The 23,943-nt window shown below is 39.9% G+C and overlaps 1 protein-coding gene across 1 annotated transcript; it reads right to left on the reverse strand.

Annotated features, from left to right (window-relative positions):
* Positions 1-1,977: 1,977 nt before the first annotated feature.
* LOC117261629 (phospholipase A2 inhibitor subunit A-like) lies at positions 1,978-22,169 on the reverse strand. The gene is made up of 6 exons (XM_078167707.1): positions 22,059-22,169; positions 20,571-20,586; positions 8,965-9,031; positions 4,481-4,621; positions 3,194-3,259; positions 1,978-2,633 (listed from the first exon to the last, which is right to left on the reverse strand). The coding sequence occupies exons 3-6, from the start codon at positions 9,029-9,031 to the stop codon at positions 2,254-2,256; spliced, it is 654 nt and encodes a 217-aa protein (XP_078023833.1). The 5' UTR covers positions 20,571-20,586; positions 22,059-22,169; the 3' UTR covers positions 1,978-2,253.
* Between the last annotated feature and the right edge of the window lie 1,774 nt (positions 22,170-23,943).

A 23,943-nucleotide genomic window follows, 5' to 3' on the forward strand; every position in this document is an offset into this window, starting at 1 on the left:
TGAGTCAGTGGGCCCTATTTAAGTGATTTAGAGTGCATGTTCTGAAGTGCAGGGTGCAAGTGCATTTAGGGCAAGTCCAACTCCACTTTTCTAGTGAAATGGCACAAATCTGGGTGCAAAGTAAACATGCTTTTAGACCTCGAGTTGTCTTGCTTTGGTCTGAATCAGGGACTCATTTTGTTACAAAGTTGTATAATTTCCTAGAGTTGGTTTGTGTTTTCACGGCAGCATTTACAAGTGGACCAGATCAAATGCCTTGCGAGAGAAAGCTGCTCTTGATTGGTCAGAATTTCCATGCAGGAAAAGTCCAGGAAGTAATCAAAACGTTGAAAAAGAGTACACTTGCAAGATAAATGTGACACTTTTCTAATGTCACAATGGAGGGACAACTACGCAGGTTGATTTTAGCGCTGCTCATCGTGGACTACATTGCTGTCATTGTTCATTTTAGTCAAACCATACAGTTTGAAAACGGGGCACGGCTCCAACTAGAAAACAGTGTTTTGATGCATTGGATGTGCTGAATGTGCATATTAAGGCAGTACAGGAGGAGGTGCACATTAATAATCCTCCAGAACTGTAACATGCTCATGTTTAACCCAAAAAATGTGTCATGTGACTGCAGTTGGTTCAGATACAGGTCGGAGCACTTTCTCACCACAAAGTTCGTTTGTAACCAGACTGAGACCGCCTCTTCAAGAAGTGAGTGTGATTGCTGTGTTCACACCTGCCCAAATGAACTGCACTTAGGGGGCAAACGAAGTTGAGTTCGATTGAACCGAACCAGACAGGGCAGGTGTAAAAGCACCCTAAGACGTAAGGGACAAAGGGGTCGTATTAAGTCCCTCAGTCAATCATTGGTGTATTTTGGACATAGCATGAACTCAGCTAACCAGCGTCATCTCCTATTCCTTTTAAAAGCCAGAGGAAAGCAATTATGCAGTAATGAAAAAGAAGATGTCATGGAGGAAGGCACTAACACTCATAATTGTACGTGCTTGTGTGTGTGTGTGTGTGTGTGTGTTAAAGCGTTTTAAAGTGTGATAAAGAGCACAATGTAGTGAATAACAACATACTTTCTAATTTTGCCTTTTTAGGAGTATTTTGTCTTTAGTTACACAGATGTGGTAATGTCTTGTAGATGATTGTCTTGCAATGTATCAAGTATTGCATAATTGCTGTTGTTATACCTTCGCTGTTGTGGGAAGTGTATTGTTAAATAATTGTAAACATTGTATTGTGAGTGACTCTGTGACTCCCACCTTTACTTATGATTATTAAATCATCAGTGCTGGAAATATGCAGATGATGATGTTTTCAGAGTTTAGTTTTAGTTTTGTAATCCATCTGAGTTCTGATATACAGAGGGCCTACTGAGATTTTAAGATAGGAAGAGCTAAAACCAACAAAAATAAAGCAGTGAATGATAATGAGGCATTTTTAGTTCAAATTAAAAAAAGGATCTACTGAATATAACCATCTTTGTGCTGGTACTGGTCACAGATGTATCATATTAAAGGGGAACACCACCTGAATTAAGATTTTTAATACATTATTTCTATGGCCAAGGAAAGTTCAATCAATATTTGTGAATATGAGCTGCTGTCTCTTAAAGCCAGAAACCAGAGAAGTGAGTCTCAAACTTGTGATGTCATAGGGTATAAATTCTGGAGCTGCTCTGTAGACAGTAAATGGGAGCCTTTGTTGTCGCAGAGAATGCTTGTTTCCTTTTTTTTTTATTTCTGAATGAGCTTTGTTCTATTGTAGTGTTCTCAGCTCTGAAACAAAATGTACCCATGTACTCAGAATCCAACAAGAGTTCTATGTGTCATCTATAAGATCTTTCCTAATTGATCTGTCATTGACTCTACTTTTAGTACTTCTTAGATGCCAGCTGCTTTAGTTATACTTAATGTCCAGATTGTCATGTTACCAATCTTGTTAAAATGGAAATAATTTGCCAGGAGTCTTGAAATGAATGAAATGAGACTGTTTCATTGCCGTACACTTTATTGTGACACACTGAATGCCTTCAGAATTCACCATTGTTTCTATACATATATCATATTGTTGCTTTAACTCCTTTATATATAGGAATACATCTTTGCAGCACTAATAATGCCATGCTGATGATGCAATTATACATGTCTGTAGTAGTGACAAGGATCTGAGATAATCGATTTGGGGAAATTCAACATGTGAAAGTTATTATTTCTAGGAACAATTGTTTCTCATCTTGGATACAAGAACTTTCTATATCTGACAAATGATGTAAGCATTCAGAGAGCATTCAGGTGTCACTTTCCAGACACCGTTTTCTGACAGCATAGTGCAGCCTGTATCCTGGATGGACTTGTCTGGCTGCCCCTCTCCCCATTTGGTAAAGGCCAGATGTTGGTTTTTCATATCAGCCTCAAAATTCCCCACTGCTTTATTGCTGACGTTGATCCAGGCGTTCTCGTTACTTTCCACAAACACTTGAGTCAGTATGTTGTTCTCCTCCTCGTTCTGGGGTAAAGCCAGCTCTAAGTCTCGTTGGGAGCAGAAGTCAACGGCCCTGGAGAACGAGCCCATCTCCTTGTTGGACACAAAGTATTTCTGACCAACGCTGCGGACAAAGTCGTAGTTTATAGCTGAAAATAAAGAGAACAACATGCAACACATCAGGAATAAATGAAGCAGTGATAACACAGTTTCTACACTCAAAACTGTGTTGTCATGTTGGCCCTTGAGCTCTGCTCAGAGGTCTTTGCATAACACATTTATTTTACAAGCTTGTTCCTCTGACATTAAAATATCAGACTCTCTTTTAGCCTCATACACAGGTGAAAAACAGTCTTTTTTCTGGCTTTGATGTTCAAAAGAAAAACATGTTGAAATATCTGCAGTTTTCCCCCCTCCACAATAATGATGCAGTTTGTATGTAAATACATTAAGACTGAGGAAATATTGTAGCATTTTACTAAAAATATTTCTCATTGCTCCTTTCTCAGACAACATCCTCCCTGAATAAAAGATACATTTAAAACAAATATACTGAGGCAATAGTTAAAGCACAATATTAGCATGAACACAACTTATTTCAACAAGAAATCAAACACAGCAGTGTCTCTTGAACAACTATAACTAATCTCTTTCCACATGTTCTCATTCCTTGTAACACTCCCTTGTAATGATTGAATAGGATACTTACTCAGCTTGACCTTCGCAAGGCTCTTCTTTAAGGTTTCAAGGTCCTCCATAATAGGGCCATAGATTTCTGGATGAAACAGATTAAGTTCAGTTACCAAACGGGTAGTAAGTTGGATCTGAGTCCACACTGTCAGATGTGCACCTTCTACAAATGAAAAGTTTCATCTTCTCTTCTTGCACAAGTTAATTTGTCTTTTTTTTCCTTCTCTGAATACGCTGAATGTTGAGTAAACCAGAATTGGCTCAATTTTCACTCTTTTCTCACATGTATGCACCAAGACCAAAGTGTCTCAGACTAAATGTAGTTTGAATTATTAATTGACTAAATAAACAAAATTACAAAAAAAAAACATAGACAAATTATTCATCAATAAAAGTAAGCATTAGTTAAAACCAAGTGGCAACATCCAAGGCTTAAAAATAAAGCCAATGCAGATGTGCCAAAATCTGCAGTTCCTTGACTGGCCACTTGAGGCTGATTCCAAAGCAGGGTAAATCCCCACAGACTCACGTGTTAAAATGCTCAACTGTACAGCAGTAATAAACATGTTAACAGCCTGGTTCAAAAAACGGTTTTGGAAGTTATGCATATTTTAGGGCAGGGCCACTCGACTAACAGGCTGTCGGCAAGGTGTTGCTACAGTCTATGAGACCACAAGTTTTAGTCCCAGTACAGGTTAAACTCCAAAAATACTGGACAGCTCAGTGGCATCTTTCATTAGACTCTCTGTGCATGGACATCACCCACATCTTTCCAATTTCATGCCCAGTTTGTAACACAAGCTTTCTGGTAAACATCTGAAATCTCAAGCCTAGATTATCCTGATTACATTACCAGTTATTTTCTCAGACATGAAAGTGTTGTCACAGGTTGTGTTGTTCTTATCTTGATGAGTACACTGATCCTGCTGAGTGAAATCGACCCTTTAAATTGCAGTGTGTGTAAATCTTAGAAATCATGGGCTCAGAGTTTAAAAGAGTTGAAAAAATATCACTCACAGCCTCAACAAAAATAAATACCTTAGAAAAAAAAAAGTTAGTTAGAGTTAGTATGATACTGAACTTGGACGCGGTGTATAAGTGTATCTATTGACATCTCCTAAACAATGAGTGAGTCTGTGTGTATTGAGATTTCTTTCTGTATCAGTGAAGACTGAACCTTGCTCAGGTTGTACAACTGCTGCATCCTACATTTTATTAAATGACAAACAGCAGTTACTCAGTTGGTGAAAATAATTTGATACAATAAACAGTATATATGCTCTTTAAAATCTAGAAAATATTAAACCTCGTCCACAGAATGCAGCAGGTCCAGTCTCTCCAGGACGTCCGTATGGTCCAGGAGGTCCAACTGGTCCAGGTTCTCCAGATGGTCCAGGCAGTCCAGGCGGTCCAGGTGGTCCAGGAGGTCCAGGGGGTCCAGGAACTCCTGTTGGGAAGAGCAGGGAAGGTATGGAGCTAGAACAGTGACATTAAGTTTTGGCATTGAAAACAAAACTTGAACTGAAAAAGGAAACACTCGGCACTGGTGATAGCCGTGGCCAGAGGCATTATGTTTCCGGGTTGTCCGTCTGTCCCACCCATGTTAAGCGATTTCTTAAAGGGCCAGTGTGTAATATTTGGCATGGTTTATTGTCAATCTGAATCTTAATATTCTACCCATTAATATGTTTATACAAGTGTATGATCGCTATAAAATAAAATTCGTTTGGTTTTTGTAGGCCTATAATTATGCTTTTTTATATATATATATATATATACAGTACAGGCCAAAAGTTTGGACACACCTTCTCATTCAATGCGTTTTCTTTATTTTCATGACTATTTACATTGTAGATTCTCACTGAAGGCATCAAAACTATGAATGAACACATGTGGAGTTATGTACTTAACAAAAAAAGGTGAAATAACTGAAAACATGTTTTATATTCTAGTTTCTTCAAAATAGCCACCCTTTGCTCTGATTACTGCTTTGCACACTCTTGGCATTCTCTCCATGAGCTTCAAGAGGTAGTCACCTGAAATGGTTTCCACTTCACAGGTGTGCCTTATCAGGGTTAATTAGTGGAATTTCTTGCTTTATCAATGGGGTTGGGACCATCAGTTGTGTTGTGCAGAAGTCAGGTTAATACACAGCCGACAGCCCTATTGGACAACTGTTAAAATTCATATTATGGCAAGAACCAATTAGCTAACTAAAGAAAAACAAGTGGCCATCATTACTTTAAGAAATGAAGGTCAGTCAGTCCTGAAAATTGCAAAAACTTTAAATGTGTCCCCAAGTGGAGTCGCAAAAACCATCAAGCGCTACAACGAAACTGGCACACATGAGGACCGACCCAGGAAAGGAAGACCAAGAGTCACCTCTGCTTCTGAGGATAAGTTCATCCGAGTCACCAGCCTCAGAAATGGCAAGTTAACAGCAGCTCAGATCAGAGACCAGATGAATGCCACACAGAGTTCTAGCAGCAGACCCATCTCTAGAACAACTGTTAAGAGGAGACTGCGCCAATCAGGCCTTCATGGTCAAATAGCTGCTAGGAAACCACTGCTAAGGAGAGGCAACAAGCAGAAGAGATTTGTTTGGGCCAAGAAACACAAGGAATGGACATTAGACCAGTGGAAATCTGTGCTTTGGTCTGATGAGTCCAAATTTGAGATCTTTGGTTCCAACCGCCGTGTCTTTGTGAGACGCAGAAAAGGTGAACGGATGGATTCCACATGCCTGGTTCCCACTGTGAAGCATGGAGGAGGAGGTGTGATGGTGTGGGGGTGTTTTGCTGGTGACACTGTTGGGGATTTATTCAAAATTGAAGGCACACTGAACCAGCATGGCTACCACAGCATCCTGCAGCGACATGCCATCCCATCCGGTTTGCGTTTAGTTGGACGATCATTTATTTTTCAACAGGACAATGACCCCAAACACACCTCCAGGCTGTGTAAGGGCTATTTGACCAAGAAGGAGAGTGATGGAGTGCTGCGGCAGATGACCTGGCCTCCACAGTCACCGGACCTGAACCCAATCAAGATGGTTTGGGGTGAGCTGGACCGCAGAGTGAAGGCAAAGGGGCCAACAAGTGCTAAACACTTCTGGGAACTCCTTCAAGACTGTTGGAAAACCATTTCAGGTGACTACCTCTTGAAGCTCATGGAGAGAATGCCAAGAGTGTGCAAAGCAGTAATCAGAGCAAAGGGTGGCTATTTTGAAGAAACTAGAATATAAAACATGTTTTCAGTTATTTCACCTTTTTTTGTTAAGTACATAACTCCACATGTGTTCATTCATAGTTTTGATGCCTTCAGTGAGAATCTACAATGTAAATAGTCATGAAAATAAAGAAAACGCATTGAATGAGAAGGTGTGTCCAAACTTTTGGCCTGTACTGTATATATATATATATATATATATATATATATATATATATATATATATATATATATATATATATTTATATATATATATAGCAAGTGCTTTGCTTTAGAGAGGTCGCCATCTTGCGCCGCCATGTATGTATGGCAGACCGAGTGGACAATCCAGCCAGCCAGAGAACGCGTTTCGCATGTATAAATAAACCAACGAAGACAGCGGAAGGAAGGAAGAAGGAAGAAGAAACAGCAGTTTAGTTCGTAGATAGAGAGTAGTGAAAAGTTTTTTTAGTTATAAAGTTTGCGAATGGACCACACTTACCACGCAACAGGAGAGAATGAACCCGAACCGTCATCTGCGAGGAAAAGAAGACGCAACTTCACTCCTTGTGATGCACTCTCTGCGGCGCTTTTCCTCCTGGTGATATATCTCCCCAACGATGGTAGCAGTAGCACCGAATCCCATTCTGTGCATTCAGCCTCTCTTCTCACCCGCTCAGCATCAAACACATGGAGTTCCTCATCTGTATGCTCCGGCTCAAACAGGTATGGCTCTGGGTCTGTGTCCGCCACAAGAAACTCTTCAAAATCGCGTTCAAAGTCGTCCATTGCAGCTACTATAGTCCGGAGATATCGCTACGCTAAATAAACAGCTGAGCTCTGTTTACCGGCTACCCTGTCAGTCAGTGTGCGGGCTGGAGGTTGGCGGAGCAGAGAGGGGAGGGGGGTCCCCACTCAGAATGGTAAACGAGTATATGTGTAAAGTTATGAAGTGTGTCTGTTTCACTAGAAGAGTCAGAGTTTGGGACGGAGTGGAGTGTTACTGGAGTTTCTGAAGTGCTCAAATAAATGGGCCTTTTTCCCCGAACGCTCCTCTGGTCTCCTGCTCGTGAGGGATTCATTACAATATCGTAACATGGCTTAGATTTCTAAATAAACATTCACCTCGTCTCTAGATAGACCTACTCCTGAAAAAGTCGTGCGCAAGGCTTTTTGTCCCTACGAGGCCACCGTCATTTACCCGACGGGAGGGGTGAGCGAGTGAGCCCTGCAATCTAGAATTTGACCACTGATGTCACTGTTTTCAACCCATTTTACACACTGGGCCTTTAAGAACACCTCAAGGGAGTTTCTTCAAATTTGGCACAAATGTCCACTTGGACGGAATGATTTACTGATTCGTTTTTGGTGGTCGTAGGTCAAACGTCAAGGTCACTGTAACCATATCTGTCTCATTCTTGTGAATATAGTATCTCAAGGACGCCTACAGGGAATTTCTTCATATTTGGTACAGAGGTCCACTGAGACTCAACAATCATCTGATTAGATTTTGGTGGTCAGGGGTCAAAGGTTGATGTCTGCATGACCTTACATCCACCTCATTCTGGAACACGATATTTCAAGAACTGCTTGTAGGAATTTCTTCAAATTAGGCACAAAGGTTCACGTAGACTCAACAATGATCTGATTAGATTTTGGTGGTCATAGGTCAGGGTTCAAGATCAATTTGACCTCATCTGTCTCATTCTTGTCAGCGTGATATCACAAGAATACTTTGAGAGAATTTCTTCAAATCTGGCGCAAATGTTCACTTGGAATGAAGAATAAACTGATTAGAATTTTGTTGTTAAAGGTCAAGGTCACTGTGACCTCACAAAATATGTTTTTAGCCATAAGTCAAGGATTTATATGCTAATTATGACAAAACACAAATGTCAAATAGGATAAAATAATAATAATAATGAAACATTTGGTCAGATACTGAAGTGGTGACTCTAATTTTACGTGCCCACCTTGAAACTGCTGATTGTATAGTTCTTCTGTGTGTGAAGCATCTATGTTTTCTCAGACATGGATGTAAACTGTAAGAGAAACTTAACTGGTGCACAGAGGCATAAAACCGTGGGGTAGTAATTCTATTTTTTTCACTTTTTTTCTGTCACAGTTTAACAGATCCAGTCTTAAACCTCCCAAGCTGCTCACAGACTCATTAAGCTGCCCCGATAATTATAAATCTGTATAATAACTTTTATGATTACATCAGTATGGAGCAGCTGACGATGTTGCCAAGCAAGGGTAAACACTCTAGCTCTTGAGGCTAACTTTACTACTGTTGACAGATATTTAAACTGACAGTTAAAGTTTTACCTCCAGTTTTCTCTGAAGAGTAGACTTTTTATAGATGTTTTTCTCATGCAGACTATTTTGGTCTTCTGCTTTTGTTTTTCTCACCTGAAAGCATTGTTAACATTACAGTGTGTTGTCGCACCATGCCAATCTCCATTTTGTTTACATCTGCTTCCCCATGAGATCACTCGAGGTGGTGCATTCATGCTCTTTCTGGCATGGTAATCATTAAAACATCGTGTAGTGTGTCATGCGGGATTTGGGGACCATATTTACCTGCAGCCTGATTGTGGCCAGTAGAAGTCATCAGGCAGAGGATGCAGAATAGAAGAATCATCCTCATCTTCAGAATGAAGAACATAATAATTATTGGAACCACAAATTCTTTATTGTTACAAGAATTAGATCAGCAGAGAAGGTGAGGTTTTGTGGTAGGTAGATTAGGTAAATATTAAACATAACTGTGATAATACTGACATGATACTTTTCTAACAAGTTCATCTACTAACTTGGATAATGACAGTAAATCTTTGGAGAGGATGTCTGTGTTTTCATTACCACAACTCAACTTGAAGTTTCATCTACAGTAAAAATGCCTCCATGTGTCATTCTGTAGTGGCCTGTGTCTGTGGTTGTCGCACTGCTCAGGGCTATGATTGCGTTAAAAAATCAATGTGGTAGGGGGGATTTCCGGTGATGCGGACCGAGTAGCAGCATTCGGTGTGAGCTCCTGCATTGTTGATGCAAAAATATCCTGATACTGATGCTTAACTCAGCCCAATTCGATAAAAACACTTGTAGAAATTTAGCTGATGTCACTGGACCACTTCTGGGGTAAAGCTTTAGTTAAAATGGCTTCGAAAACCGCGAGAAAGACACAGGAGAAGAAGAACGCTGCGGCTGGCAACATGGAGAGGGCACAAGATGGCGGTGCAGAGACTGAGGAGACGGAAGTTTTGAGCCCAGCAATGACCAAAGCCATGGCCACACTCACGGCAAATATATCCGAGGTCATAGAGGCTAAGTTTGACTCTTTTCTGCAAAAGATTGGAGACATTTCGAAAGAGTTGCAAGACACAACCAAGCGTGTTGGGGAAGCTGAACAACGCATCTCCGAGGTGGGGGACGTAAATGTTGAGACAGAGAAACGTGTCTCGTGCCTGGAAAAAGCTGTGGTCTCGCTGCAGGAGCGTCTGGATGACCAGGAGGACCGAGGCAGACGTAAAAACCTCAGAATAATAGGCCTGCCAGAATCTTCAGAGGGCTCCTCTGCTGTTAAGTTCATGGAGTTGTGGCTTCCCAAAGTTTTGACACTGACCACCAAGGACGGGAAAATAAAGCTGTAAAGGGCGCACCGGGTGTCGGGGTCAACGAGGAGGGGAGCGGAATCGTGCAGACCTTAGCCCTGCGCTATGATTGTAAGATTTCACCAATACAGCGATCAGGTCCGGGTGCTGGAGGCGGCCAGGCGGGCGAAGGCTGTCCGTTTTGAGGACAGCAGGATCTTTTTTCCAGGACTTTTCCAGCGGAACTCAGAGAGAAAACATCGGGCTTTTGATGAGGCCAGAAAGAGGCTCCAGTCACTCGGACTACACACCTATGGCCTAAATTATCCTGCAATTCTGAAGATCACCGTGAATAACACTACCAAGTCCTTTACCAAGCCCGAAGAAGCTATGGCATATATAAACACACTGGGTGGTGAAGGCACTGTACCGGACGAGTAAGTGTGAGTAATTAAGATCTTAAGATCTTACAATTTAGTCATGGCCTATGATGAACGAAAATATAGGTCATGCTGCTGTAGCGTTTGCTGTCTAAGCTCAATGTTCTGGAGAGCTAATGTAAGAGACTGGCAGTAGCAGTATAACGTTAAGACTATCGTGTTAAGGGCTTTTGGACTCTTGTCTCGTTGTTTGTTCTCGCCCTTCTGTTTCATGTCAGAAGTTCATCTTGGAAACGGGGCCAGTGCGGCATGCAGCCATAAATAATTGCACATTGCCGGTCATAAGTGAAGGTATTCGGAGGAGCCGGCGGATGTCGGACATGACCGAGATGGCCCGGAAATGGCCGGAGTTGGCCGAAAGTAGCAGCATTTGATTGGCCCTGTCATACCTGCGTATCCTGCTGTCACCACCAGGTGGTAGCACAGATTTTTTTTTTTCTTATCCTTTTTTTCCGTGACTTTATAATATTTACTTTTTGACGGTATGGATACCAACTACTCACATTATCTGACTGAGATATACCTGTTCTTTGTGTGTAATATTCTGTGTGGAAAATACAAGTGATAGAGGAACATCAGCTTAGTGGATGTAGGGCTGATTTAAATAATTGACTGCACTCGATCTTGCGGACTCAGGAACATCATAGCCGCATCTGAAGTAAGGTTAAGAGGCCCTAGCGAGGGTTTCTCTTCTGAAGTTGGGGTCTCCACCCTTGTCTTTATCTTGAGTCCCATTAGTTTACTTGTTCATGGGAGATTGTGTGTATATAGTTGTGTTCAGGGGTTTATTCTAGGGGTTTGGGAGACAGCGCAGCAATTTGAGGTTTTTTTATTTATTTATTTATTTATTTATTTATTTTTTTTTTTTTTCTTCTGGTCACAAGGTATGGCGCATGGAGGGAATTAGATTATGGATAGTATAATGCCGGGCTATTCAATTGGCGGCCCCCGGGCCGGGTCGGGCCCACAGGGGATTTTGTGCTGGCCCTTTGGGCGGAACGTAGGGAATACATGCGAGTAGTTTCATATACAGCTCATGGCTATGACTCATGGTACATTATCTGGTGCAGTAAGTGGTGGTATGCACCCGTTTACACCATGGTGGCAATCTGCTATGTAATCAAAAGAGGAGGAAGAATATCTACTTGTTTTGGCCGGACACATATTTTTGGGGACCACAGTGGACCAATCAAAGTCGCCCATGCGCGCTCTAGCCGCACTCTGCTCTGACCTATTTGTTTCTTCTTTCAAGCCAAGCATGGAGCTCAACTAACAAGACAAAATGTCTCTCTCTACTTTAAAAAAATGAAAAGTTGACTCAGAGAATAGGCAGTTCAACAGTGAATGGACAGAGAAATATGCGTTTATTGCTGTTGGTGCGAAGCCTGTGTGCCTAATCTGCAACGAGTGCCTCTCCGTGAGTAAAGAGTATAATTTGAGAAGGCATTTCAAGACAACACATGCTAACTTTGACGCCACTTTCCCACTGGACTCTGCTGCTCGGAGCCAGAAGATTTCGGGGCTTACATCTTGTTATGAGCAAAGACGTCGCACCTTGTTTCGGGCCTGTACGGATCAGGAGAGAGCAACGGCTGCATTGTTAAGGGTGGCATGGATATTAGGCAAAAAGAAAAAGCCGTTTACAGACTCAGAGACTGTCAAAGAGTGTATGCTGGCATCAATCGAGGAAGTGGTTACAGATGAGAAAACCCGAAAAAGCATAATCGATTCGGTCAAGCAAATTCCAATATCTGACACGTCAAATATGAGTGGAGTGGAGGCCCTTGCATCGGACGTTTCCGAGACGCTTTTGGACAAGCTGAGGAAGGCGGAGGTGATGTTTTTGGCCGTGGATGAATCAACGGATAACAGCGATGTTGCACAGCTGTGCCTCTACGTGCGATTTTTTGATGGGGAATGCTTTCGTGAGGATCTGCTTGGATTAATTCCCATGGAGGGACACACCACTGGTGAGATTCTATTCACAAAAATTGCTTTATTCTTTGAAGAGAACAAATTGTATTTGGCGCGCGTTAACATGTTGGTGACGGATGGTGCGCCCTCGATGGCGGGCAGGGAACAGTGGCTCGCTGCGAGGATGACAGCCGTGGCTCTGCAGCTGAGATCGGTTCATTGCCTCATCCACCAAAGCCTCCTGTGTGCCAAGCTAAGTGGTGAGTTAAAAGAGACCATGGACTCTGTCATGGCAATTATAGACTTTATCCGTTGTACCTCCAGCTTACAGCACCGACTTTTCCGCAAGTTGTTGACTGACATGTCAGCTGAATACAAAGATTTGCTCATTCACAATGACATTAGATGGCTTAGCAAAGGAAACGCATTGAAACGATTTTGTGAACTAAGAGAGGAGATTGTGGTGTTTCTCCGGAATTCAAAGCTGAAAAAAGCTGTCAAGTTTCTGTCTCTGATGGAAAATAAGGAGTTTAATGCTGCTGTTTGCTTTTTGAGCGATATTTTCCATCATTTGAACCAACTCAACATGGAACTGCAGGGCAGAGATAAAACAGTCACGCAACTTGTGGAGAGACTTCATGCTTTTCAAAGAAAGCTCTCACTTTTCTCTGCTGATCTTTGTCCAGGGAAGATGCTCCACTTCCCCACATTGAGGAAATCAGGCCTACAAATTACAAAGGTGATGTCAGGCTTTATTGACTCATTGAAAAACAACTTTGCCACTAGGTTTGATGATTTCAGCATCCCCCATGAAGTGATGAGATTTGTGAAGGACCCTTTCTGTGTGAATGTGGAGGCAGACTTTGCAATGAAAGCAAAGGAGCTGATAACGTCATTGGACGAGGCACCTTCACAACTGGAACTCATTGACATTCAGTCATCAGAAGACTTGCGACAGTCATTGCAGCTAGCAGGTTTTGAAAAATTCTGGACTCATGAAGTCAGCCAAGAGAAATTTCCACACTCAAGGAGTCTTGCACTTTTTCTCCTGACAATGTTTGGCTCAACATACACTTGTGAGTCGTCATTCTCACACATGAATGCCATTAAAACTCACAATCGCGTATCTCTCACTGACCAGCATCTGCAACACTGCTTGCGCATTGCTCTGACAACATATACACCTGATTTCACTGCTCTTGCTAAGTCAAAAAAATGCCATTTCTCTCATTAGATGGCAAATGTTGGTAAACTACATGGAAGGTAACAGACATGTTAGTCAAGCAAGCAATGAGGACTGATTTTTGAACAGTATGATGCAGTTTACATGTTATTCACCTCATAATGCCATATTATGCACTTAATTTTTTTCTTGATGTGGTATGGCTCAGCTGGACTGAATATTGAGGTGTCTGGTGCAATTTCAACATGGACAGATAAGAATGAAAAGCCCTCACCAAATCTCCTTATCAGTGTATCTGCTTTTGGCTGAGTAGTTAGAGCAGAGGAACAGTTTAACATTGGTATTGTCAAGAGAGGTCAACTAAGGGACTGTTAAATTGATTCTTCTCATGTCTTAGCAGGACTGACCTGGATGAAGTGATTATTATTGGATGCAATTTGAAACATTTTGCCTTGATAAAATACCATGCACTGTTAGTTGTTATAATTCTATTCAGTAGCATAGTATGTAGTCTTGTTTTGTATTTGTTGGTGCATTTGAAGTTTAAGTTGTCAGTGTCAGTGCCATATCAGTTATTTAGAATTGTATTCATTTAACAGAGTGATGCAATTTGAAATACCTTGCCTTGATAAAATAGCATACAGTGTTATGTTGTTATAATTCTGTTCACTACCACACTTTGGTTTTATTTTTGTTGGTGGAGTTAAATCTGATTTTGCCTGTCACTCAAATTAGTGAAATATTAAATATATGTGATATGGCTCACCTAGACTGATTGTTAAGTTGTCTGATATATTTTCAAAATGGACAAATGTGAGTACAGTAGTAGTCCATGTGTGGACTTAAGGGGCAGTCTATTTTATTTCTAAGAAGAAAAAAAGTGTATTATATGTGTATGTATTCAGTCATCAGTTATCTACATTTCTATTTTTAGCTAGTAGGCGGAGCAGGGGGGACAGTTTGATGTTTCTGAGAAGTATTTCCCTCTTTTCCTGTAACATTGGAATTTATCTCCACATTGTCCATTCAGGATAAAGTTGTCAAGTTGTGCTGGTACAGTTATGTGCAATTAAGTGGATGTTTTCTGTCAGTTAAATACATTTTTCTACATGTCTGTGTAATATGGCTTGGATATGGCTCACCTGGTCTGATTTTTGAACATGGTATTGCCATTTGAATTTAACAGTGCCTTGGACCTATGTGTCTTAGTATAACACAGTGCACATATGTTGTTATGCATTTACAAAATAGAATATATTAACTCCTTCAGTATGTTGTTAAAATTTCTTTATTTGTTACCGTGATTACTCATATTTTCTGGCCCCTTATTTGGCCTCAGTTTCATGAACCGGCCCCAGTTCCAAAGTAATTGAATAGCCCTGGTATAATGCATACAGACTTAAGGCAATGACCGACCCTTGCTATATTTAATTTTTTCAGCTACCATGACTAATTCTGTACTTAAGGTATGTACATGGAATATTAGAGGCATACATCATCCTGTGAAAAAAAAAATATTGACATATTTAAAGAAAGAAGGGGTTGATATAGCACTACTTCAGGAAACACATCTAAAAGACACAGAACATGAAAAACTTAAACGAGAATGGGTAGGACAGGTATTTTTTTCGTCGTTCACGTCCAATAGCAGAGGAGTTTGCATCCTTATTAACAAACGGCTTCCTTTTACGCTAGAGTCTTGTACTAAGGATAACGCAGGAAGATATGTTGCAATAAAAGGACGCCTGTTTAGCGAAATTATTTCTATTTTAAATGTCTATGCGCCACCGGGTCATTCTCCTGATCTCATAACAAAAGCTTTTTCAGAATTAGCGGAGCTGGGCTGTGCTCAGTCAATTGCTGGTGGAGACTTCAATTGCATATTAGACCCTCACATTGATAAATCACCTGCTGAAGGAACTAACCCTACTAAACGGGCGCGAGCAGCAGCTGATGTATGTGACGAACTAGGCTACTTGGATGTGTGGCAAGCGTTACATCCAAACAACAAAGAGTTCACATTCTTCTCTGGAGTGCATAAAAGTAGCTCTAGGATAGACTACTTGTTCGTCCCTAAAACAATGTTGTGTTCTGTTTCATCCTGCGAGATTGGGAGCATTACGATATCGGACCATGCTCCGGTTTACTTAAATTTCTCACATGGAGAGGCCCAGCAACGATCGAGTAAATGGCGGTTTAATAATCATCTGTTGGATGACCCAAATTTCATATCTTTTTTTCAGACTGAGTTTCAGATGTTTTTTTCTTGCAATAACACTCCTGATGTATCTCCTTCTATTTTATGGGAGACATGTAAGGCTTATTCTCGAGGTCTGATTATGTCTTATGAAAAAAGCACAAAACGAAAGCGTCAAGAAGAGCAACGTAAATTAGAGATACAGCTATCTGAATGTGAGAGGGCATATAACCAGAACCCTACCGATGCTAATCTTAAAGCAACTCTGACCACAAGAGCTACGCTTAACTCACTGCTCACTCAGAAGGCAGAGCAGAGTATTAGATTCGCAGGGCAAAAACTATATGAATTTGGTAACAAACCCAGCAAGTACTTAGCCAGCCTGGTCAAGAGTAGATCTGATTCTCAGAACATATCTTCAGTTAAAGATGCCTCTGGGCAGGTGAAAATGGATAGCAATGGCATAAATAAGGTTTTTACAGAATTTTATGAAAAGTTATATACAAGTGAGCAGCCAGCAGAGGTCTCTAGACTCATGGAGGGCTTTTTCTCCAATCTCAACCTGCCCAAGCCTAGTGACCAACAAAAGACAGTACTGAATGGACCTATAACACTGGAAGAAGTAACTGAGGCAGTTGGTGTTTTACAATCAGGAAAGGCTCCGGGTCCTGATGGCTTTAGCTCGGATTTTTATAAACGTTTTAAGCTGCTGTTGGTGAAACCTTTACTTGCCATGTTTAATCACTCCTTTGAGAAGAGAGCTCTTCCCAAAACGCTTACAGAAGCGAACATTAGCCTGATTCTTAAGAAGGATAAACCAGCGGATGTGTGTTCATCCTACCGACCTATCAGTTTACTAAATTTAGATTTCAAGATTTTATCTAAAATACTAGCCTTAAGACTAGAGAAAATTCTTCCATTTATCATTAATAATGATCAGACAGGGTTTATTACTGGAAGGAACTCATGTAATAATGTTAGAAGGTTACTCAACATTATTCAGCTGTGTCAGCAAAATAATCTTAAAGGTATGGTAGTGTCATTGGATGCAGAAAAAGCATTCGACTGTATAGAATGGGATTTCTTGTTTTCCACACTCAAGGAATTTGATTTAGGTAAAGAATTTATTCAATGGGTCAAGTTGCTTTATCATAATCCACTAGGGGCTGTTATCACGACTGGTAAATGTTCTCCCTACTTTGCTCTGGGGAGGGGCACGCATCAAGGGTGCCCCTTATCACCTTTGTTATTTGCGATCGCAATCGAGCCGCTGGCAGAAGCCATTAGAACCCACTCTACTATTCATGGTATATCGATTAATCACAGACAACATAAGATTTCCTTGTATGCTGATGATGTTTTATTGTTTATCACGCAACCGGAAATATCTATTATGTCAGTCCTTTCTGTTATTAATGAGTTTAGTAAATTTTCAGGTTATAAAATAAATTTTAGTAAGTCAGAGGCCATGTCATTGGGTCAGGTGCACCACTCCCTTCCCTCCGGCTTATCACCCTTCAGGTGGGCAACAGAAGGTTTTGTTTACCTAGGTATTTTTATAACTCCTCTGCTGCAAAGGATGTTTAAAGCAAATTTTCAGCCTCTGCTTGAACGCATCCACGATGACCTACAGAGGTGGTCTTCCTTACCACTCTCAATGCTGGGAAGAATCTCTTTGATTAAGATGAATATTTTACCTCGACCGCTCTACAAATTTCAAATGATCCCGGTCCTGCTAAACAATAATACGATCAAGACGGTGAGTGGTTGGTTTAGGTCATTTATATGGAACTGCAAAAGACCACGACTTAAATTAGCCAAATTGCAATTGCCATTGGGTCAGGGAGGATTGGCAATTCCTAACATTAGACTGTATCAAGTGGCTTCTCAATTTCGATATATAGTAGATTGGAAATGGAATGATCCAGACTCTGTTTGGCTTGATATTGAAGCATACAACTTACGTAAACCATTACAATTAGCTAGTCTCCCATTTATCCTGAATCGGAATAAACTAGAGATTGCAGATGGTAATTTCATTGTGAAATCCACACTAAAAGCTTGGGACATGATTAAGAAATGGGAAAAAAGAACTGATGTTTTATCACCAATTAATCCAATACAAAGAAATACAGATTTTCTCCCAGGCATGACAGATAATGGGTTTGCTCTGTGGGAAAGTGCCGGTATCACAACTTTGAAAGACTTATTTGAAGGGGACAGAATGATGTCATTTGACCAATTAAGATTGAAATACAGACTATCACACACACATTTTTTTAGATTCCTTCAAGTCAGGAGCTTTATACAGAATCCAATTCGGCATAAATTTACTCTGGAAATGTCACCAACTGAACAACTACTGTACAAAATACATAGCAGTAAGGCTATAGTAAGATGATGCCATGAGGCCTTTTATAAGTCCAGTAAGGCTAACACTACAATTATGCAAATATGGGCTCAGGACCTTGGGGTGATAATAGACGAAGCTATGGAGGCAGACATATGGGAGCATGCTAACAACATATCCATATGTAATAGAGCAAAGGAATCACAATTTAAATTACTGCATTGCCTTCAGATATCACCTGAACCCAGACATAAGATGGACCCAAAGAAATCGGCTCTGTGTATGAAGTGTAATAAGGAAGTTGGTAGCTTTATACATACTGTGTGGACCTGTGTGCATATCCAGGATTTCTGGGTAGAAGTGGCTTTGAAATTAGATTTGGTTTTTAATAAGGAGTTGGACCTGGACCCAGTATATTTGTTGTTGGGATTACCACACCCACGAATAAAAGGATTTCATTGTCGGAAACTGTGGAATGTTTTAACATAAGCTGCACGTAAAACTATATTGCTGAAATGGATTTCAAAAAAGCCACCTACAGTTTTAGATTGGCAAAAGGTAATATTTGACCTTTTACCCGTGGAATATCTGACATACTGGTCCAGAGGGAAAATTGGTTTATTTTACCATATATGGACCCCATTTCTCGATTATGTAGGACCTAGAGTGTCTAACATATTTTGGAAGGTGCTTCCCAGACCAGGGAATAACAGTTGAATATTAAAGGAGAGGTGTTGCTGTCTGTTTTACTATTTTTATTTGTTAGTTTATTTTCTATATCATTTCTTAATTATTGTAATGTATACTTATTTCTCTATTTTATATTATTATTAATTCTTGTCGTTACTATTGCCATATGATATTCTACCATGCTTGTGACTGACTAACTGCTGTGCTGAATGTTCAACTTTGGAGGGGGTTTTCTCGAGGGGGGGGGGATAAATGTAAAAAAAAAAAAAAAAAAAAAATGTGTTTGTATATGTGAATAAGATGTGACACATAATTAATAATGAAGATATTCTTTAAAAAAAAAATCACGTGGAACTAAAAACATAATTACCACAGTCTGAAGTGTAACCGCAGTGTATTTTAACACCATTTGGGGGCTATTGAAACATTTAAAATCAGTATAAAAGTACAATCTGATTCAAGGGCTCACTTACCTCATTGTCTCCTTTTAACCCTTCTCTCACTTAACTCATTTTACCACCTTCCCTCAGAGGTACAGTTCACCCCAAAAATCTAGATGGTTTTGTTTTGAGTTGCCAAGTGTTGAATATATCAACTGTAGGGATTTCTGCCTCCCCTGGAATATAATGGAACTCGGTGGCTGCTTATGTTGCTCAAAGCATCAAAAACTAGAGTGAAGGCAGAAATCTCTTCAGACAAAACACGGCAACTCACACCAAAATAATCTAGACTGACAAAATGGAGGGAAAAAAATGTACTTTTGATTTTGGGGTGAACTTTTCCTTCATTTCATATCAGGGTATGAAATTAACAAAATATTTTGGGGGCATTTTCGAAATGTTTGGGGGCCATCAAAAAATTGTAATTATGTTCTAACAATAAGCACATGAAAAGCAAAACCAACTAAGATAGTGTCTTCACTCTTCAGTAGAAACCACTAAATGAAATAAATAATGGGTTACATAAAGTTATGGTTGCAAAATATCACTCAGATTTCCTATAATTCAACCAGTTTAAATGTGATGATTGAACCATTAATCTACTGATAGCAGTACTAATGTTTCACCACATTACAGTTACTTTTACTGTTAAAAAGGCCAAATTACTATAAATTCCTTAGATGCAATCCTGGAAGTAAGTTAATTTAAAATTTAACATTCATTCTACCTTAATTTTTCATTGTGTAGACACAGATCACCCAAGAAATGGTTAGTCTATACTTATGGTACGGCAAAGCCCCCTCCCCTTCTCTGTCAGATTACTCTCACGTAATCAGTGCAATCTCATTGATTATGTCTGGAAAATGAGTTGTAGATGTGACGGTAAATTAATTTAATGAAAATAAAATTATACTTTAATGTCAGATTGTAATACTGTCAAAAATATAAATACATATAGTTGTTTCAAAAACTTGGGGGCAATTTTGGCCCCCGGAACATGGCTTTTGGGGGCATTCTTGGATAAATTGCGGGCCAAATGGCCCATGGCCCTTGCTAATTTCTGACACTGTCTCATATCTCTCTTTATCCATCTCCAAGCATCCTCTCTTATCCTCAGTCACACCAGTTTCTCATCATCTTCTCTTCTGAAGTTTTTTTCCTCTTTCTATTCTCGTCCTACCACTGAGTACTTTTGAAACAAAGTCTTGTGTTTGTTTTTTAGTATAATTAGAAATCAACTAATTAACAGTGAACATGTCATAAATTTGATACAAGTTTTGGCTCTCACAGCCTTAATCACAAGGAAAGGACTTTTAAGTGCAACTAATTTGTCTTGTAGAAGCTGGTGGGGGGAAGTCAGGGATAAAAAGAAATTACAATACCTTCAGCGATTCAGCTCTGAAATAAAAAGAAAAAAAGAGGCAGAGTTAAAGCTTGGGAGGCCAGACTGTTGTTAAAGCTGGGTTCCTATGGATCCTTCAAAAGTCTTAAAAGTCAATGGAATCATTAGTCTAAGAATAAGACCTTAATTGGTATTAAAATGTCTTAAATTCACCTTTCCAAAGTCTTTAAAATCCTAAGACATGAAAAGTCGGATATCGCAAATTATTTTCAGTAACATTGCATTTTAAAATATAAAATAATTTGGTAAGATCAATTTTTCTTTAGATAATTTACCAGTTGCCCTCTGGCATTAATATCAGGCAGATCCGCATAGAGGAAGAAATATGCAAATACATTTACCACATCCATTCAAAGGACAAATGAACACGATTTTTTTGTTTAAGGCAAACCAAATACTATCTTTTTGACAATATGTTCATAGTTTTCCATGTGTTGCACTGAAAATAATGATTTTGTTTTTCAGTGTTTGAAGTTGATCATCTACCATTTCAACTTGACCAAAAAGTAATGTTATATCTAACAATAAATATTTGGGCAAATTAGTTTTTTGATCATATTTTTTGTTTTGTTTTTTCCTTTAATTTTGGTTATTGTAAAATTGGCCTGAAATTTCATACCGAGTGGCATTAAAAAAGTCATAAAGTTTTAAATCTAACTTGTCTTGAGCTGCAGGAACCCTGGGCTAAAAGATGGAAATGTGAACAAGTTTTGCTGTCACTTGTCCACTACCATTTTTGCACAAAGCAGCATTCTAAGAATTTAAAAATGACCCAGGACCCAGGGAAATATTAATTATGATATAACATTATTTGGCTGTCTTTTGACCTTCTTACTGTAGATTAGAGCTTAGATTTTCTGCCCGAGCCCAGCAGGCATATAGGCTATGTATTATAAAAAGTAAAATTAATATGACACATAAAGTTACAACAAAGTTATGTTGCAACATTGTGTGCGCACAGCCTGACTGAGGCTGCATAAAGTTAGTTATTGTTCATCTTGTATGTTATAGTTCACTGTTCATTTTTTTTGTTTGACCTTGGGATCCTAAAATAAACACCTGTTTTATTACATAATCATGCTTCTGTGTTGCGCCATTCATCAAGATCCTATATTTCTGTCATTAAAATAACAAGAATTGTGGTTTAATACTCTTAATTATAACAGCCAACTTATTGAAAAATGTCGGGTTTAAATCGGGCTCAGGCCCATAATTACAGTTAATTGGCCGGGCCGGGCCGGTCCCCGACATAACGTGCTCGGGCCAGGTCGGGCTGGATTTTTTGGGCCCGATCTAAACTCTACTGTAGATACAGAGATGTGTTCATATCTAACCTGTTTATAGCTTTTAATAAGACTTAACTGAACAAGCTTTCATTGTTGAGACCACATGTTGTGGTTTCTAACTCGTACAGAGAAATGACTTTCAGGCTGTGAATTGTCATGAATTTAATAGCAAAGGAACTCACTGTGTGAACGAGGAGTGATGTGCAGGATGAGCTACTTCTTCACTACTTTTAAAGAAAAGTGATAAAGAAAGTCGTGAATAGTGTATGTAGAAATTGAGTCCAGAGTTTATAACGGATGTAGAGAGAGAGAGAGAGAGAGAGAGAGAGAGAGAGAGAGAGAGAGAGAGAGAGAGAGAGAGAGAGAGAGAGAGAGAGAGAGAGAGAGAGAGAGAGAGAGAGAGAGAGAGAGAGAGAGAGAGAGAGAGAGAGGATTAACTATGATAATCAGATCAGGGTGTCATGTCTCTTAGCCGCCTCCAAGTGCACACTCTTATCTTCTTCCTCTCCATGCAGTCCTCATACTCACGGAATTGAAGTTACATCTAGTGGCCACTGTTTTTTTGTTTGTCCTTTTTTTAGTGTTTTTTTTTTTTTTGTTTTTATCCTGTTGCAGCAGAGTGTTGCCAGTGGAAACTCTTCAGTGTAGAGGGCTGTGATGTTTATTACAACTTCAGCAATATCTGCTGCCTCATGTTTGAAACACAGATCTGGAGTTAGCACAGCAGTAGTCTGACTCACTGGATGTGGACTATGACTATGGCCTTTACCTGCCATTTGCAGGATATTTAGGCTGACTTTCTCCCTTCCTTCTGCTATCTGTTACTGTTTTGACAAATGTTCTTAGCTACAGGAAACAACAATTACAACCTCTGAACTAACAATGTAGACACTGAAAATGGCCAGTTGTGATGTTGATTTGGAACATGCTATAAGGCATGTCTGCTTTGTTATCAAATTATGTGTCTTTCTTTATCAGTAGAAGTTGAATGTCACAGTCCACATTCATCTGTTCCTTTTTTTTTTCTGTTGCATTTTCTTTTTAATGATAGTGCTCACCTCCTCATGTGCAAATGTTCCACCTAAACAATTTCCCCTCAGGCAGTGTTTTGCAGAGGCACCATTGTGGACTTTGTGCCTCACTAGACAATTGTGGTTGGTTTAAAGAAATCTAAACAAGTCAGAGTATTTATCCCCTAAAGCCAAATGATAATGTGTGCTGTGGACATGGGGCTGACTGCACAAGGCTAGGACATTTGTGTGGCTCAGGAAAAGTGTCCCAAATAACTGGCATATTTAATGTGAGATCACAGAATTTCATAAAAATCATCAGTTATACCTTGAATTATTAAGATGCATTGAAAAATAAAGTAACACAGAGACGTAGACATCAGTTTTACAAATGCAGCAGACATAATGTTCTCTGAAGACACGTGATTCATGGAGCTGGGTCAGTAAAACAGCTCTCACTCTCACACCTAACAGCTTGAAGCATACACATAATGACACCATTTAAGAAATTCCCTCCTAAACCACTGCCTGAAAAAATGAGCTCAAGACCTTTTTCCAACCACCTTTTTGAATCAGAACTATCGCAAACTTTCTCCACCCTGCTACTGAGTCAGTGGGCCCTATTTAAGTGATTTAGAGTGCATGTTCTGAAGTGCAGGGTGCAAGTGCATTTAGGGCAAGTCCAACTCCACTTTTCTAGTGAAATGGCACAAATCTGGGTGCAAAGTAAACATGCTTTTAGACCTCGAGTTGTCTTGCTTTGGTCTGAATCAGGGACTCATTTTGTTACAAAGTTGTATAATTTCCTAGAGTTGGTTTGTGTTCTCACGGCAGCATTTACAAGTGGACCAGATCAAATGCCTTGCGAGAGAAAGCTGCTCTTGATTGGTCAGAATTTCCATGCAGGAAAAGTCCAGGAAGTAATCAAAACGTTGAAGAAGAGTACACTTGCAAGATAAATGTGACACTTTTCTAATGTCACAATGGAGGGACAACTACGCAGGTTGATTTTAGCGCTGCTCATCGTGGACTACATTGCTGTCATTGTTCATTTTAG

Source organism: Epinephelus lanceolatus, chromosome 5 (genome assembly GCF_041903045.1).
Source record: "Epinephelus lanceolatus isolate andai-2023 chromosome 5, ASM4190304v1, whole genome shotgun sequence".
NCBI lineage: Eukaryota > Metazoa > Chordata > Actinopteri > Perciformes > Serranidae > Epinephelus > Epinephelus lanceolatus.